At 22.8% G+C, this 19325-nt stretch overlaps 1 protein-coding gene across 2 annotated transcripts; it reads right to left on the reverse strand.

Annotated features, from left to right (window-relative positions):
• Positions 1-1038: 1038 nt before the first annotated feature.
• On the reverse strand, positions 1039-18892 carry LOC727486 (BAG domain-containing protein Samui). 2 transcript variants are annotated; one of them, XM_006563068.3, is made up of 3 exons: positions 8800-9064; positions 8406-8631; positions 1039-3584 (listed from the first exon to the last, which is right to left on the reverse strand). In XM_006563068.3, exons 2-3 carry the CDS (start codon positions 8475-8477, stop codon positions 1533-1535), a joined length of 2124 nt encoding a protein of 707 aa, XP_006563131.1. In that variant the 5' UTR covers positions 8478-8631; positions 8800-9064; the 3' UTR covers positions 1039-1532. The 2 variants fall into 2 exon arrangements, with proteins under 2 accessions (XP_006563131.1, XP_001123195.2); XM_001123195.5 differs by lacking the exons at positions 8406-8631; positions 8800-9064 and adding an exon at positions 18559-18892.
• Positions 18893-19325: the final 433 nt, after the last annotated feature.

The raw sequence follows: 19325 nt of genomic DNA on the forward strand, positions 1-19325 counted from the left end.
AAAATAAAAAGATTAAAAGATAAGATAATTTAAAATAATAATGAGCAGGATGCATTATTTTTCACAAGACGAACACATATGACCTAATATGTACACGGTTCATATATCACACACATTTCGTGACAAATGTGTACACACATTAAAATAAAATGTTTCAAAAATTCACAGATTTTATATTCTTTTCTTCAGATTCTTTTTTTTTTAGTATTTTACTAAAAAATGAAATTTAAAAGGATAGAGATTATATATAAATAAAGATTTAAAAAATAGAATTATATTGTAAATAAAGAAATTTAATATAATTTCTATAATTCATTTTTTTTACTGACTTATTATTTTTATTATAAAAATCTGTAAATTTCTGAATCATCTTCTTTTAATAGCTCCTAACATGAAAGACACAAAAATCGTGTCTTAAATCATTCAACAGACGCACAATAAATTATAAATAATAATAATAATAATAATAATAATAATAATAATAATAATAACAATAACAATGATGATGAAGTTAATTTTATCATGCCTTAGATCGTACATTATAATACTATACGATAATTGTAAGAAACAGACGCATTTTGTTCATTAACATTCAACAATCTCCAACGCATTTTCTTTTTAACGACATCATCACTATTATCATTCAATACATTTAAAAATTCACGCAATAGTATCAAAAGTTCTTTCTTTAATCTTATTATCAATATCGATTTTTATATCAGTTTCGATAATACAACGACCACTAAATATCAGTATCTAAAAAATTGAATATGAATCAAATCTTTGAATTTCCCTGAAAAAAAATCAATTCTCTGAATTATTAATCATTATCAATTACTATTTTTTTTGTTTTTATTTAATCAATCACTAATAAATTAAATAATTAATAAATCAATAAGAAAAAAAATATTTAATAAATAATGTATCTAATTAAAATAATAAAATATAAAATAAAATAAAAAGAAAGAGAAAAACAAAGAATTACTTTTAAATGAGGACCAATATTTATTTCTTTAAGTGCAAAATTTAAGCATTTAAAATGTATAATACAATCCGGTGAATTTTGTATATTCGATTTCGTTTGAAATCATATGTAATCACGGTATAGAAAAGAAAGGGGACAGCCTCGTTCAAATGCAACGCAACATCGAAAACAGCCTTAAAAATGCTTCATTCGTTGTAAATCCTTTTATATACGCTCTAAATTCATTGAACAGACTCCATATATGCTTCCCCTGTTTGAATTATAATAACATGGAAATTAAAATAACGAAGAAAAACAGAAGAAGTTTTTGATCAGCATGATTCTATGCTAATAAACGATTGTGCGATTACCACCACGTCGATCCACGACGTTTTTGTCAATCTGGCACCAAGAATAATCATAAAACAGAAAAGAAATAACGATCACTATACTTTGTGATTTCTTGAATGAAAATAGTAGTTTTGTTCTAAAGATACACAAACTAACAATAATTAGATTGACGTATCTTTTAATATAATTAAAATCGTGACTAATTTTTTCTGTTATTTTACTTTTTCTCAGTACTTTCTGGAGCTGGCAATGGTATAGGTTTATCAGAAATTGGAACTTGCTTTTTCGTCTTTTTTCCTTTCTTCTGCGATTTAGGTGATTGTTTTATTTCACCAGTATCTAGATTCATTTTTTCTTCTGTTTTCTGTTGTTCTTCTTGAATAGATTGTTTATTATCAACTTTCTCTGTTTCTTTTTCTTCTTTGACATCTTTTTCAATTTTATTTTTTTCAGTAGTTTCTTTTATCTCCATAGTAGTATTTTCTACTTTGTGATCAGAAATGTTCTCTATTTCTTTTTCATCTAAAAGATTTTCTGACTTTTGCTCGGAAGAAGCATTCTTTATAGGTTTCTCAATAGAAATATCTGCTTTTTTCTCTTCAGTAATATATTTTTGTTTCTTCTCCTCAGAAACATTCTTCAATTTCTTCTTTTCAGTTATATTTGGTTCTTCTGAACTTTGCTGTGCATCCATTGCAATCATTTCTTGTTTCTCCATTGAAATCGAATTTATAGATTTGTTGAAAGTTTGATTAGTTTCCTGTTGTAGATCTGCCGTTTGATTATTATCAAAATTTTCTAATTTTTCCACACAAGTTTCGATAATCTCTCCAGTCTTTTTCATTGGAGATGATGGACCAGGAGGCAGTGGGATGGCTTCCTTATTCGACTGATCTTCTGGTTTCTGATTCATAGATTTCATATTTTCAGCCTCTTCAGTAATGTTGGAAACTTGATTTTCCTGTTTTTCTTGTTCTTCTGCTGACATTTGTTGCAAAGGCAGTGGCGCCTTCGATTCCAATAAGCTAATCGTTTCCTGTATACTTTTTATTGCATTTTTACGTGCTTGTCGCACATTGTCTCTACCTTCCGTTTCAATATCGTCCAATTTAATCAATTCTCTAGTAAGCATTTCATCCAAATAAATATATTCTTTATCTGTTCTTGAAATGCCATTATATTGCTTGACTTGTTCAGCCAAAGCATCAACTTCTTTTTGAACAAGGGCTACTCTCTCTAGAGGATCCTTTAAAACAATAGGTAACTCTTGTCTCTGTTGTTGAGGCTGTTGAGTTTTTTGTTGTTTTGGTTGTTCATAATGCTGTTGCTGAGGTTGTCTTTCACAATATTGTTGATGTTGAGGCTGTCTTTCACTGTATAATTGTTGTCTGGGCTCTTTAAAATTATGAGTCTGCTGTTGTCTCACAGAGGGATGTTCGAATGCACTTGGCTGCTGATAAAACGATTCTTGAAAGTGTGGGGACCATTGTTGATGCCTTCCAGCGAAATGCTGACCAAACGGCGTCGGTCTTTGAAAATGTGGATCCATATTCACAAAAGTTCGGTGTTGCGAACTTTGATCGAAACTCCTTGGAAGCACAGGTTCATCTCTGCCCTCAACAAAAATTGGAATATGCCTAACATTACTTTGTTGTTGCGGTTTTTGTTGTTGTTGCTGTTGAGATTGTTGTTGTGATTTATGTTGAGGCTGATTATGCTGTGGTGTTATATCTATCCTGGAAACATATCTCTGTGATTGCTGTGGTGATTGTTGTTCTTGTTGCTGAAATTGTTGTTGATTAAAAGATTGTCTATTTTCTGGAGGTGCAGACATAGAACGTTGACCACGATTTCCTTTATCAGTATTCTCCATGTTATGATGATGTTGACCTATATCTACAGTATTGCGTAATCCGTATTGTGGGATTTGACTTTTTTTATTAGTTTGCTCAAAACTTGAAGATTTGTTTTGTTGATTCTGATTAACGTCCGGTTCGCCGTGGGAACTGGAGACACTAGTTCCACTGGCAACACTACTTCCGCTTGCCTGACTTCTTGCGTCCTCGTCGGAACAACCTTGCTGATAATTATTACGTTCTTTATTTCCAATATCACGGTTTCGATTGCGAAAAGAATTGTGGAAAGGGATATCACCCCAAGGTGGACCTAACAAATGATCTGCAAATTCTGGATGACGAGCTGCTAAATCATCCAGATGGGCACGAATATCACTGCGTCGTCCAAAATTGTCGTCGTCGAATGGAAATCCCTGAAAATTAGAAATTAGAATAAATTCTTTTGTATTCTTTCGATTTTTTTCTCTATTTTTTTTTTTTTTTTTTTGATAATTTTAATATCTTCTGAATTTTAAGAAATAAAATATTAATATATAATCATTTAATTTTTCTTTATTTTTATTTATATAATTATATTTCTGCAAAAGTTTTTTGTCGAATACATCATATTATAATTTTTTTCTAAAAATTTAAGAATGATGAATTTCAGAAGACATCTTAATATTAACAATCTTTTTTTTCCTACATGGACTAAGTTAAAGCTTATTTAAAATCTATTTTATCAAATAGCAGTTTAATATCTTTACAGCAAAATTTTTACAGCGAGTTAAAAAAGCTTATTTTGTTTCAGTATGCATAAATGCTATAAACGATAAATTGTAATTAAAAGAAAAATGAAGCGTGACGTGCAACGTATTGCTATATTTTCTTCAAAGTTATAGAATCATTTTTTTATAATTTTAATAAACACAAAATCTCACAGAAATTATTAAAAGCCATGCACATTAGTCCATTTACATACGTGAAATCGTTTTTAAAAATATGAAGATTTCCATTGCGATCGTATTTCTCGATTTTAGAAGAGCATTCGTAATCAATGTCACAATTCGTACATTCATACGATAATTCACGCCATTTCAAGAAATGATTTCGTGTGGATATTCCACTCGTGACGATGTGTATTACAGCCTTTACATCACTGGAAAATTATATATAGTGGCGACATAATGTGCACATATATACATGACTTTTGCACGCGAATATTTTATAGTCTCACCCACGTAATATAAAGGAAATTTAAGGAATTCGCTTGTGAAAGTATTTTTCAATATAAATAATATATAATAAAAAAAGAAACTCATAATATGTATAATTCTTTTGTATATTTTCATCATTTATTTGATTTAATATTTTTTATATATATTATAACATTTCAAATAAAAAATTTATCATTTTTTTTATTCAAAAGAATAAGGAAGATATATACCATTTTAATTATAAACTAATTGATAATTAATAATTAATAATATTTGGAACAGTTTTTAATTTTAATAATTATTCATTAATAAGAAATACAATAATACAATGAAAATATGATAAAAAATTTCACAAAAAAATTAACTAAAAAGTAGAAAATAAAAAAAATATATCTCGTTTAATATTATTTTGTTTCTAAAGAAAAGAAATAATACAAATATTGAAAGAGTACAAGCGAATAATTCGCATATTGACTACTTCAATATATAACTTCAATATAAAATACAATAGTAATATATAATATATATAAATAACAAATATTGTTGTTAAAAAACTAGAATTATATCTAATTCTATATTTAAAATTCATTATATTTAAGATTATTATTATATTTAAAGTAGATATTCACATACTTTTTTTGTTTCTTCTACTTTATCAGGATTTATTATTATAAATCAAACAATCATTATTTTAAATTCAATAATTAAAAATCATTAATTCTTTCATGATTTATTTTGTTTTGAATAATATTTCTTAAATAAAATTATGAAATTAAATTGAAATTAAATAGAATTAAATTTTGGAATGATATAATAATATATAATTTTGAACAAGTTTAAATTATCAAAGAACTATATCATATTTCTTACACTATATATAATTTGAAAATTATGCAACATGTTAATTACGAGATGCAATTCCAGGAACTGTGACTGAACTACTCTGCATTGAATATTCATCCATGAGCTGCATTCCACACATTGCTTGCCTTTTATGCAACTTTTCGTCTTGTATACACTTTTCCTCATGTATGTATATGACGCATCACAAATTGCAAAATCAATTTAATAAATAATCTATTCAAAATATTTAATTATATATGTTACGTTTTTCGTTTTTATTCAACATTTTTATTTTATGTATCATCTTAATGCTAGTTATTTAAGATTTATTTTAATATTTAAAAAATATATTTTATTCTTAGAAAATAATTGAATTCTAATTTATTTTTTTAATTATTTATTATATTTATTAATTGTAATAAATTGTATATAATAAATTGTAATAAACAACAAAGTGTAATTTTTGTGAAAATAAAATGCATCTATATAAAGACAGTTATGGTTATCCATAAAATGGCAAACTGGGTGAATGTCAGCGCCAGTTCAATATAAACAAACTGTGTCATGGTCCTTCAAATTGAACTTACGCTAGATGCCGTTTTGTGATTATTTCCTGATTTCTTTACGATAAGTATCGAGTTTATGAGTATATATATTTTCAAAAGAAACTTAGTTTTGCCGAAAAATAGTCGGAATTTAAAATCCAAATATTCTCAAAAATCTTATATGATTTTTAATTCTATATATAAATGATTTTTATATGCTATAGCGAAAATTGTTTGCAAAATTGATTAGTAAAATGAACTGAATTAATCTTTTATTTCTATTCTCCGACGGATAGATAACGCCTACATATATGTTAAGTTGAAACATCATCGTCAATAGTATCAATAGTAATGATTATCGAAACCGGTTTCATTTTTGCGTAAAAAGCGATTAGATCATGGATAAAAATATCCTATTATCGTTTTTTCAAGAAAGTAGATGTGGTGATATCGAAAAGATAATTTCACTATAACTTAATTAGAATGGTGATAGAAACAATATAATATTCATATAATTTGATTAATATGAATATAAACGAATAATTATTTTTATTACTATTTAATGAATATAATAAATATAAATAAGTATTGAATAAAATCAAGAAAATAGATTTATGTTTCAATAATTATAACTCATATTCGTAATAGCGATAAAAATTTATGATTAAATTATTATTAATTGAAAACATAACATGCAATATATCATGATTATTATTTTTTTCTTAAATCAATATTTTGAAAAAATAAATAGTATTTTTTTTTTATAAATAAAATAAAATAAAATAATCTTTAATCTTTTTAATTAATACTTTTAATATTCTCTATTTTACGACTAATTCGCAATACATTTCAGAGATGATAATATAATAATCTAAAACAATTAATTTTTGTAAATTAACAATTAATTCAAAAGATTTTTCCAATTAAAAACAATGGAAATATCGATGATAGAATTTCAAAAGAAAAGACCTTTTAAGGTTACAAGATCTCCAAGCAAGCCTAATACGGTCGAGTGACCGAATAAAAGAAATAAAGCATGTAGTCAGCGAATGGATCGCGATTATGTTACATTTTTCGTTTGTTTTTTATTTCTTTTTTCTTGCTTTTTCTTTTTCTATTCAATTCCTTTTAGTCGTAAGAAATATAAACTTGACAAAGAGAGTTACCGAAATGTCTTCGTTAGTTTATTATTAGCATCACATTTGTGTTTTGGAGGAATAGATTTTGTTCTAGGAGAATATATTCGAAACATTCGAAATTGAGATTAATAAATAAAAAAAAATATTGTTTGATCTAACCAAATCAAATTGTATTAATTTAATCAAGAGCCATTGCATTTAATTTCTAGTTAATATATCTGGTTAATATATCATAAAATTGATAATGATATAATGATCTTTAAAATAATTTTTTTATTTTAGAAAGACGTAATAAAGAAATAAAAAAATAATACATTTGATAATAAAGCCAAGAAAAATTTGAATAATTTTATTTTAATATTAAAATATTATGAAGATTATAAAATTTTAATCAAAATTAATGAAACATTTATAGATAATTTAAAAATAAATCGAGTAAATTAAATATATAATATAATATATAATAAAAATATTTAAAATAATTTATTATAGCTGATTATATTTTAAATTCCATATTTTAAAAATTATAAATCTATATTTATCGAATCATACTTTTCTTATTTTTAATATCTCCATCTCCCTCTTTTTCCTTGCCATCATTTACTTTTTACTTAAGATTAATATATTATAAATAATATATTATATATAAAAATATTATTTAGAACTTATAAAATAATTTAGATAATTGAATAATATATAGCAATATATATATATATATATATGTAATTTTTATTAAAAATTAATAAATTGAACATTATTTTTATTGTTATAATAACAATCAATTATTTAAGAATTTATTTTATTTATTTTATTTTCATCCAAAGAAAGTAAAAAATTCGATAAAATTCGTCGTTTTCGAAGTAGCAAAAACTACGTCACTGCGAATTCTATTTCTAACTTCCACGCGATCTCGCGGAACGCATAAGAGAAGGTCGAAACGAATCGAGAACATCAAAGGGCATGCGTATATCTTTCTCCATACTCTTAACCAGCAACATCTGAATTTCTCATTTACAATTTGCTATCCACTTAATAAATTTGTTCGTAAAAAAAAAATCAGTAAAATGAAGATTCTTTATATTAAATATAATAAATCAATAATAATTTAAATTAATGTTAATAATGAATTATATCGAAGACGAAAAATCAATGATAATATAGAATGAACTAGAATGAAGAAAAAGATGATTGAATATAGAATGATCTGGAAAACTCTTGGCAAAAACGTCAAGAATTGACTATATCAACGATTAGATTGCATGATTTGAAATGCAGACTTTGGCGCAACGTCATAGACCAATTAATAACTTCCATATTATTCTTTCTTAATATTTAAGTGTAAACTTGAATATCGAACAGATATAATACCGAAATAATAAAAATTGATGGAAATAAATGGAAATAATTCAATATCGAGATTGATTTAATATCTGGATGTTAAACTCATATATGTAATATTTATTGTAACGTATTGCGCGATGGGAATGGCAAAAGAAAATGGCACCACTTACGGGAAATGGACGATCCAAATCAATTGATTCTCCGAATTCAGATGCTTTGTCCACGATGACAGGCGAGTCCATTTTGTGGACCCTTTGATCCGTGCCTGATTTCGAATACGTGGTGTCCTTTTTCCTTTTTTTCTCTCAAAGGATGAAACTTAATATAGATATATATTGGCTTTTTCTCACACACTAGAAGGTTAAGTTCGTGCCCTTTTGCCGTTAAGAGTTTGCTCTGCAGATTAAATGTTTTTTTTTTTTTTTTTTTTTTTTTACGTTTTCAAAGAATCAGCCAAAAAGCTCACTAAACAATGCCGATATGTTAACAAAAAAAGGCAGAACGAAAAATAAATGATTTAAAACACACTTTCGTTTTCTTTTTTTAAAAATCTTGTAATATTACCAAGAAAACGTGTGACAGTTGTTCTTATCCTTCCTTTCAGTCTCCTCGCTAGTAATTTAGCTTTTTGTTTTTTTTTGTTATATAATATGATCACTATTAGACATTAATCGTCTATTTTTTACACTTTGTATCACACACTCGCATATAATAATTTTTTATTGAAAAAAAAAAAACGTCTTTTCATGAAAATCGTCAAGATACATGCGTTATAAAACATATTCCTTTCGGGTCAATAGTGAAACTGTCAGTGCGTTCCCGGAGCAACTTAAATATATTTATTGTGTGGGCTGTAGAAAGCCACGTGACGCTATGCCGACTATGGCCGAATCATGACGAGAGTAACCGAATGAATAGACTAGAGGCTACTAGAACGTTCCTCTCTGTTGAGCTCTTTCGAGAACTCGTTTGTTTTTCACGCATTTAAATGATACATGACATTCACAATGAAGAACAAAAATGATTGTATTATGCTGTTTTTATATTTATAAATATAATAATTATTGATAATCTTTATAAAATGATATTGATTATTTAAAATATATCATAATCATTGAAATAACATATAATATTTGCATTATTTTATATAATGCAATTTTTAAAAATTTTTATTTTAAAGATTTTAATTTTCAATTTATAATAAATAAAATTTTATAATTATGGAATTAACATTAACAATTTCAAAAATAATGTTTTTTTTTCAAAATTGTTAAAATAAACTTGAAATATTCAATTCAAATTTCAATATGATTTATGGCTTGTACTAACTGTGACCAAGTATTGTCAAATTTTTCCATTTTTTGTTTTTTTTTTTATTTTCAATCAATCTGTTGAGTAAAATTTAGAACCTGTTTACTTATATCCTTTTACAGTAAAAATTTCACATATTTGTATTCCTATCTAAAAATTAATTAATTTTTTCTTTTCTCTTATTATTAAATAATATTGATAATTATTAAATTATTGATAAAATTATTATTTGATAAGACTTATACTGCTTATCTTAAAAGTTTTACTTATTTTTTTTATGTAATATCATCACCTGTGAATCATTCGATACAAATATATAAATAGAGATGTCTGATCTAAAGATATTATTTTATAAAATATTGTATATATGTATATATGTATTTAGATCATATATTATTCCAAATAAGAATTTACAAACGATTAATAAATAAAATTTATATATTATCAAAGTTTATTTTCAAAATTCGAACTTTAAAAAAAAATCGTCTTGAAAATTCTAATATGATTTTTTTGAATTTGCAAATATTTATAAAAATTATAAAAAATTTTAAATAGTAATACACTCTCTTTATAATCGACAGAAAAACAAAACTTCGACTCAATATATTAATAATTTAATAATTAAATTGTAACTATGATTTGACTAACTAATGATTATTGATTAACTAATGATTTCTTTCATATTTTTATTCAAGTATTTGAAGAAATATTTTATTATTTAATAATATTTTATTAATTAATTTTGTATCAATTTTATTTATTATATCAATAAGATATAAAAATTTGCCATTGAATATTATCATATGATAATAGAATTTGATTCCAATCCAAAGTTCTTTTATTCAATATGAAAATATACGTAGAAATTTATATTTATATATATATCGTGTAAATATATATAAATAAAATATATATACAGATTGTTTGGCAACTATTATGATGCGAAAACAAATCGAAATTTTACTTATCATAACCTAATTTTATTAACATTTAACATTTTATCATGTTAATTCTCATGTTGAATTTATTAAAACAATTATTTATAATATTTGATAAAAAAATGAATTTTCTCAAGATAATTAATATGATAAAATTTGTCTAAAATTTTTTATATCTAAAGACAATTGATAAATTATAAATATAAATATAATTTAATATGATGACTTTATATTGATAAATGATCACATTTTAAGATAATTAAAAATGATATATATTGCATTAGGATAATTTCATAATTTAATATATGATTTTAAATTGTTCGAAAATTTTTATAATTTATTTAATAATATTGTGTAAGTTTTTTTATTTAATTTATTAATAAAATTTTATATTAATTTAAAATAAAAATCAATCTTTAAATAAATTTTTAAATATTTTTTATATTAATTTATAATATATTATATTACCTGAATAATGAATATTTTACAAAAATCTCTTTCTCAAAGTGAAGCAAAAAAAAGCATTTTCTAGAATAAGTACATAGTAGTTTGGGATTCATAATTCAATCATAACAAGCTTGTAATCATAGAAAATAAAGAAAAATGTGGACAATGAACCAAAATTTAATCAAAAACTTACGATATTTACTTTTAAATGTTAAAAAACATTTAATAATTTTAACAAATATTTTAAAATAAAAGGCTTATTTCACATCATTTCTGATATAAAATATATAAATATATATCATGAAAAATATATTTTTTGAGAAGTTAAATAATATAAAATAATAACATAAAAATCTTTATATAATATTTCTGATTTAAAAAATAATATATTAAATTTTTTTTATGAAATGTTTATAGAGAATAAACAATTCAAAATTCCAAAACAAATAAAATAATTTTTAGAATTATTATAAACATTACATACTTAATATATATGATAAATGAACACGTGCTACACTTTAACGAAATAATAACTTCTTTGCGATCAAAATATAATTTCATCATGGAATTAACTTCAAAACCACAAAATATTTTATAATATATTTTATAATACAGCAAAATGAGATCAAGACTATTGGATGTTTATTACTTAATAAGCAAGAATCGCATCGCATACTTTGTCGAAAATGTCGATTCGTGATAGACGGGTACACAATGACAATTCACCGAACAGATGACTCACTTCGTATTCCCCTATAAGATAAAGATTATATAATCGATTGTTTAACATATTAATAAAGTGGATTTTATAAAATTTATCTATATAAATATTATATTTAAAATTAAATAATTTCAAAATATTAAATGATAGTAAAACCAATATTTCATACTTCCATGTATGCATATATTTCTTAAATTTTATAATAATTTATTAAATAATTTTATAATAATTTAAAGAAATAAATAACTTAATATTTATTAATATGAAAAAATAAATCGGAAAATAAATTGATTTATAGAACAAATATTTGATATCTTTTATGATTATTTTCTGAAAATAAAAATGAAAATGAAATTAATGAGAGAAAAAATTCCTTTCATAAAAAGAAAAAAAATGTACATCTCTTGCATAAAATAAAATTGCTGTAAAACAAAATGTGAAATTATTATTTCTATTCATTACATATAACATAGAATAACTAAAAAAATTGGAATCTAATAAGATATTCATTTTGAGGTTAGGTATAGCTTGTTCTAGTTTTTAATAAGAATAATTTTGTTCAAAGATTAAAAAAACAATTTTCTTAGTTTTTTTTAATTTTATAATTTGTAAAACTAATGAAATAAAATTTTATTTATTTCTTCAATTGATATAAAAAAATCAAAAATTAAAAAAAAGGTAAAGATATAAATATAAGCTTATTATTTTAATTTTAATTAATATTTTATGTGAATTTCTAATGAATATATAATTGAAAAAATTAAAATTCGATCAATTTTTTATATATAATTTTTTATATTCAATTTTAAAAATCATAAATAAATTTGAAATGAAATAATTATTTTTGTTAAGCGTTCATAATTGCATATGAAAAGTATGATGATAAAAATTAAATTTGTTTCGATTCATTAAAACAATGATGAGCTATATGATAAGCTAACTAGTTTAAGAAGAATTATTGTGATATAGAACATACAAAACTTGCCAAAAAAAAATAAAAGAAATAATAAATAAGAAGAATTTATCAATAATTACAAATTAAAGAATATTCATATTTTATCAAATTATGTATTTGAAAATAATTTTTTCTTTAATTTATTTTCTTTTAAAATTTTCTTCTAAAAGATTCATATAAAATTAAAAATGAAGCATATACTTAATACTATTTAACAATTCCTGTGAACGTGTTGCCATCTAACGGTATAATAAGTAAGTTGCAAAATATAAAATTATATTCTTATATTTTTAGATCTAAATTTATAGTTTTCTTATATGACACAGCATTTAAAAGTTTGATATTATCTTACATTATAAATAACAGTACTTGACAGTAAGGAAAAACTACTAATAAAATATAGTACTGATCATTAGCAATTTTATATATATTTCATACTTTATGAAACACGAATTACACTCATTCTAATTTTTATTTTTAAAAATAATATAGAATTTGATTTTAAACTATTCATTTCACATAGAAGAATCAACATATTTTTTCTTTATAAAATCTTAGTCAAATGTTCAATTTAATCTTAATCTCACAAAAACTAAAAAATAATTAAATTTGATCATTAGTAAAATCGATTCATCAAATCATTCAATGCAAATTCAATCATTTCAATTTCATTTTCAATTTCGTTCTGTTTATACATTTCGATCATTGATAATGACGATCGATGATCTACGATGATCGATGGTACAACTAGGAGATCATAAGTTTGAGGAGGTGATCAATCGACATTCTCTAGCAGACTAAAGTTTTGTGACGTCATCAAGATGACTGTAGAAAGATTCCTTTACTGGTATCAGTATATCTCAACATATTATATGTACCATACTATATTGTATATATATTATCGTATAAAACTTATGCACATATCAATCGTATAAAACAATGCACATATAAAATTTGCAAATGTGAGAAATTTTTCATAAAGCTTTACATAATAGCTTTACATAATATTATTCTCTAATTCAATCCTATTTTGTTTAAATTCATTCTTTATAAATACAAATTATAAAATATAAAATTTTATAAATTATAATTATAAATTGTAAAATATAATTGATTATAGAATATTTTTTATATATATGATAAATAATTTTTATAATATTTATAATAATTTTTTATAATAATAATATAATAATAATTAATTCAATGTATGATTATAAAGAGTTATGTTATATTTCATATTAAATTATTATTATTAAATGAAGATGAATCAATTAGAACAGTTTCATGCGAAATCATATTGTTTCACGTGCAACGAAACATTACTATATCAAATGATGAAAGGAAAAATAAAGATTTCTATTACAATTAAAATTATCGTAAATTACATTATATTTATAAATAATTCATTGATGAAATGAATATATAATTTCAACACTACAATCAAAATTGTGTTCCTTGTTCTTTACCTCAATCTATAAGATTTTAAAAAATATATAATCTGAAAATTTGATATTATTATTTTATCTTATAACATTAAAAATATTTCTATAGGTTCTTTTTTATTCAGATCAATAATAAATTAATATTTTATTTATAAATTTTTCATAAAAGAAATTAATTTAAAATGAATAACATTTTCTTTTTATATAAATGTTTTCTTTCTAAAATTATCTGCATGTTTTTTTTAATTATTTTTTAAATTGGTGAATATTAAATATAAATATAAATTTAGATATAAATGAAAAATGTTGAAAGTTTGTTAATAATTGAAAATCGATGTTTTTAGAATTCTTTGGATAATTCTAAATCATACAGGGCGATAAAAGCTAAAAACTTACTAAAAACTTCGAAAATTAAAGAATACGATACTGATCTTCACGATATTGATTTCCTTGGATAATTTTTGGATTTTTTTAAAAAAATCATATTTCTTGGAATGTATGCAAAGAACATGATTATACTATTATACATTCTCATGTAAAATGAACAAATAGAAGTAACCATCGAGATAATACAACTATAATCATATCTTTATTTTTATCTAGAATCTATATGATATGATCTTTATATCATAAAATATTTTATTCAAATATTAATTAAATCAATTTATTTTTTCACGAATGTTTATTATTCTTTCATGAATGATATATTCTCCAAAAAAAACGAGAGGGATAATTAACGATTTGACGATTCTGAACAATGAAGAAAAAAATCACTTTCCAAATGTGATGAATGATTTTATAAATCATCATATGAAAATTATAGCAAATAAATAACAGTTCATCAGCAGAAAAAACTGAAAGAAATTCTTATTTACAAAATTAACAATAAATTTTTTTACGTACTCAATTATTAAAAAAATAATAACGATGAATATATTATTTATATTAATAACAATAAATATTTTAAAGAAATGTTTTAAATTCTTTTCGTCAAAAAAACATTTTCCAACTATATTTTCATATTAATTTCTATGAATCTCTATACTTATATACATCTATACTTATATATATATATCATTATCTATAATATGGAAAAAATAAGAAAAATTGGTCAGTAACAGTAATAATTTTTCTAAGATAAATATTTTTTTAATTTTTTATGATAAAAAAATCAGACGAATTCTATATCAAAAGATTTTACTCATATTTACTCTATATTTCAGATTTTACTCATAGAAAAGAATGTTAAAAATTATGTTAAAAATTTATAATATTAAATCTGATACTATCATTATACTTATACTCTAAAATAATATTTAAAAAATATTTTTAATAAATAATTTCTTTCTATATAAAATATATATGATAAAATTATATTCGCAATCTTCGAACACCATTGGCATGTTTGAAGACGTAGGAACGTTCTCGACGACGACATCGCCAACGCCGAAACCTCTCAAAATAGCCGCCATTGATTCCCTCTCGCCATTCCAAAGCAAGAACCATTCGATCCAGAATAATCTGTCTATTCAATCTATGATACTTATCACACACCCGTTATATTATGTTCACATGATCACAAATTGTTAAAATTATTATGATTTGAAATCTATTAATAATAATAATAATAATAATAATAATAATAATAATAATAATAATAATATATATATATAGTGAAGAACATGACAAAATGCATCTTTGTATTAAAAAAAGCATGTTTTTTGCTAGAATAATCTTATCAACCAATCAATGAAACATTTTATTGTTGAAAACAAAAAAGGATCCATGGCATGGCAAATAAGTAGTAAATCATTTTCCCGGCACGACGGGCGTTTAGCAACAAACATGTTATTTCTGGGTCCTTTGCCGAGTCTGTCTGCGCTTCTGAAAAGCCAACGATATCATCCCAATGTATGAGTGAATGTGTTCGCGACGATAAAACTTGCGAAACTTACCGCACGTATACCATATTGATTTCATTTCAGTCCGTAAACGGGAATACGTCGTTATCCTCTTCACCCTCAAAAGGGGCATTTAATGCAATTGGAGTGATTTTAATAGCCTGCTGGCTCCTATATGCTTCTATGAATATACCTTTTTCCAAATAATGAATGAGAAAAGAATAGATCCTTTTTAAGTAATATACATTATAAGATCTTTGATTGTATATTTGATAGATTAGTGTTTTGGTTAAATCAATTGATTTTTAAATATATAACTAAGATCATGTTAATACAATAAGTATATCATTCGAAATTTCTTTTTAGTAATTGTCAGTCATATTCATTCATATTATATTATTGAATTTTTTATATTTTGATCATGAATGTGAATTTCAAAAATTGCTTAACATTTTTTCATTATTATTTCTTTTTTCAGCTAGATCATAAAATTTTATAAATTTTATATATAATTTTATAAATTAAACTATCATATTATTACCATAAGTTGTTTCGATATATTATTAATTTAATTATTTATATTTAATCCGATTAATTCATTACATTGATTAAAGTTAAATAAAATAAAGGCATATAAAAGAAAAAAGAAATCCATGATCAAATTTTATTTAAATTTTTTTTTCTTTTTATTTAATTTCTCTTTGTATAAATAATTTTAAAATTTCATTAACTAAGTGATTTCATCATTATATAATTTTATAAGAATAGAAAAAATGATTCAAACTAATAAAAAAGTAAATTAATTATAAAAACAAAAATTTCAACAACATTTTAATCGTAAATAAATTCTAACCCAAATCTTTTAATTATTTTTATTCAAATGATAATAAAAAAATATAATAAGTTTATTAATATAAATTTATTAAATATTTCTTATTTTCTATCTGATTACTGTAATTTTTTTTTATAAGATAAAAATAGAATAAAATGATAAAAATATTGAATGAAAAATCTTCGATTGTTTACAAAATGAGTAAATAAATGCTATAATTTTTTTAATATTGAAATTTTTATATAAAATTTTTTTAATTGAAATGTTGAAATAATCTTATTTTTTATTAGCCATGGAAATAATATAAGTAACTTATTTATTCTATTCAAAATTATTAAAAAATAAGACAGAGAAAAAGAGAGAAAGAGGAAGGGAAAGAAGAAGAGAGACAGAAAAATATAATATAATTTTTAATATTTATCTAAATCGATATTGAAAATATATTGATCAAAAATTTTTAGTTTTTATATATAAAATATAAAAATAAATTTTAATTTTATACGAGATATATATATATATCATTGCAATTTATTCATACTATTATAATTGTATTGTTTTTATAAATTTCTTTTTTTTAAGTATTGGAATTTTAAAATACATTTCCCTTTCACATCATTTTGTATTTTATATTTTATATAATATTATATTATATTTTATATAAAATTTTGACATTTTTTATTAGTAAGAAAATAATATATGTATATATATGTATAATATATATGTATATTTTACCATAATACTCAATAAAATAATCTCAATTATTAAAGGATTATAAAAATACCCGTTAATTAAATTTGTTTATTTGAAGATTATAGTTTGAATCTAATAATGTTATGAAAAAGATATAGAATATCAATATATATAGAAATATATAAAAAAAAAACACTAAAAATAAAAATTTTTAATAAATAAATATTTTAATATCAATTTAAACATTGAAATAATATACTAAGAAAAATTCAGGATAAAATAATTAAAAAGTTTTCAGGATGCCGACACAGTTTTAACAATTATGATATTGCCATGAACTATAATAATTGGCTCATTGACAATGCAGAACAGGTGATCTAGTACAATGAATAATAAATTTTGCAATATGAAATATTTAAATTATATGAAATTAAATAATGATTATAAAAGAAATATATTATATTATAAAAGAAAAAATATAATTAAGTTAATCCTAAAATAAATATTTAACATGCAGTTTTAATGATAAAATATATTTAATGCAAGTATTATTCTATCGAAAAATATCTTATTCATTCTATGCTTACATTCTTTCGCATTTTTATTATATCGCGACATATTTCATCGGATACCAGTAGCCAATAAACACAATTTTTTTACTTCTTTGTCCTCTGAAAATGTCGGCATTGCGACAAGAATAACCGACAAGCAGAGAAAACTAAATACATGCCGGTGAAACTACGTAGAAATTGGGCCACTCTATAAATAAAGAATTTTTGTACAACATTCAATCGAGATGAATGCAAGAAGGAATATATATTTTTCGATATTTCGAAATTTAAGACAAATATAATAAAATATAATATTTTAAAAATCATTTTTGGTTTATCATTATTTTACATATTATCTAATAAAGTCATAAAAAAAGTAACTTTAGAAAAATAAAGATTCATAAAAACAAATGATTCTTAAATTTACATTCTTATTTGGAAAAAAAAATCATTCGAAAAATTTTTTAACAATAATTATATTCCTGTATATAAAACTCAGTTTTAATATATATATATATAAAAAAAAGAAACTCACCCTTGAGAAAGCGGAATGTCGTTCAAAGGAATCCCGTCCCGATCTATTAGTAGGCTCGAAGAAAGACTTGCTATCTTCATCGAATTGTTGTTTAATCTCTTGCAGAAGTTCGTCGCCAGATTTACCACGTAATCTATCGCTGAATTTCGGTCTGTCGCGAAAATAAAAAGACATTGTTGTATATTTGCACCCGAGAATTTCATGCACAATTTAAACGTTGCACTTGAAGCCTTTTAGCCAATAAGATATAGCAAATTTAATTTAAAATAATTTCTTTTTCTCGTAACAATCACGAAACGATTTTTCGTATCACTCCCCTATGAAGTGATGCGCGTGACTGAAAGCTCGCGCCGAATCATCGCGAAAATAATCAAAGAACGCGCAAGCGCACATCATTTCATGTAATCGTACCTTTTCGGCGCGAAACGTATGCTTATTGGTCTATTTTCGATTGTTGACCAATCATGAAATCGTTATCGATTTATCTTAAACTATTCAATATTCTTGATAGATGTTCCAATTGTAATAATTGGCTTGCTTGAATCTAAATTTAATTGGCAGCTATTTAAGTTTTGTATATTTTTTTATTTATAAATCATCACTGGAATAACTCATGTAATACTTTTATTTATTGCAATGCAATCAACCTATGGTATTAGAAAAAATTGTTTCATTTTATATAATAATCGAAAAATAAATAATATAATTATTTTTCTTTATTATTATTTATATTATGAAATAATTAATAATTTATTATAATTATAACT

The sequence above is a fragment of the Apis mellifera genome, linkage group LG14 (genome assembly GCF_003254395.2).
Source record: "Apis mellifera strain DH4 linkage group LG14, Amel_HAv3.1, whole genome shotgun sequence".
In the NCBI taxonomy this organism is placed as follows: domain Eukaryota; kingdom Metazoa; phylum Arthropoda; class Insecta; order Hymenoptera; family Apidae; genus Apis; species Apis mellifera.

Bases quoted from the DNA above. Each gene is read 5' to 3' on its own strand.
- LOC727486 (XM_001123195.5), bottom strand. From the start codon at position 18,732: ATGTCTTTTTATTTTCGCGACAGACCGAAATTCAGCGATAGATTACGT. The intron at 3,585-18,558 runs GTGAGTTTCTTT...TCTAATTTTCAG, and splicing joins GACATTCCGCTTTCTCAAGG to GGATTTCCATTCGACGACGA.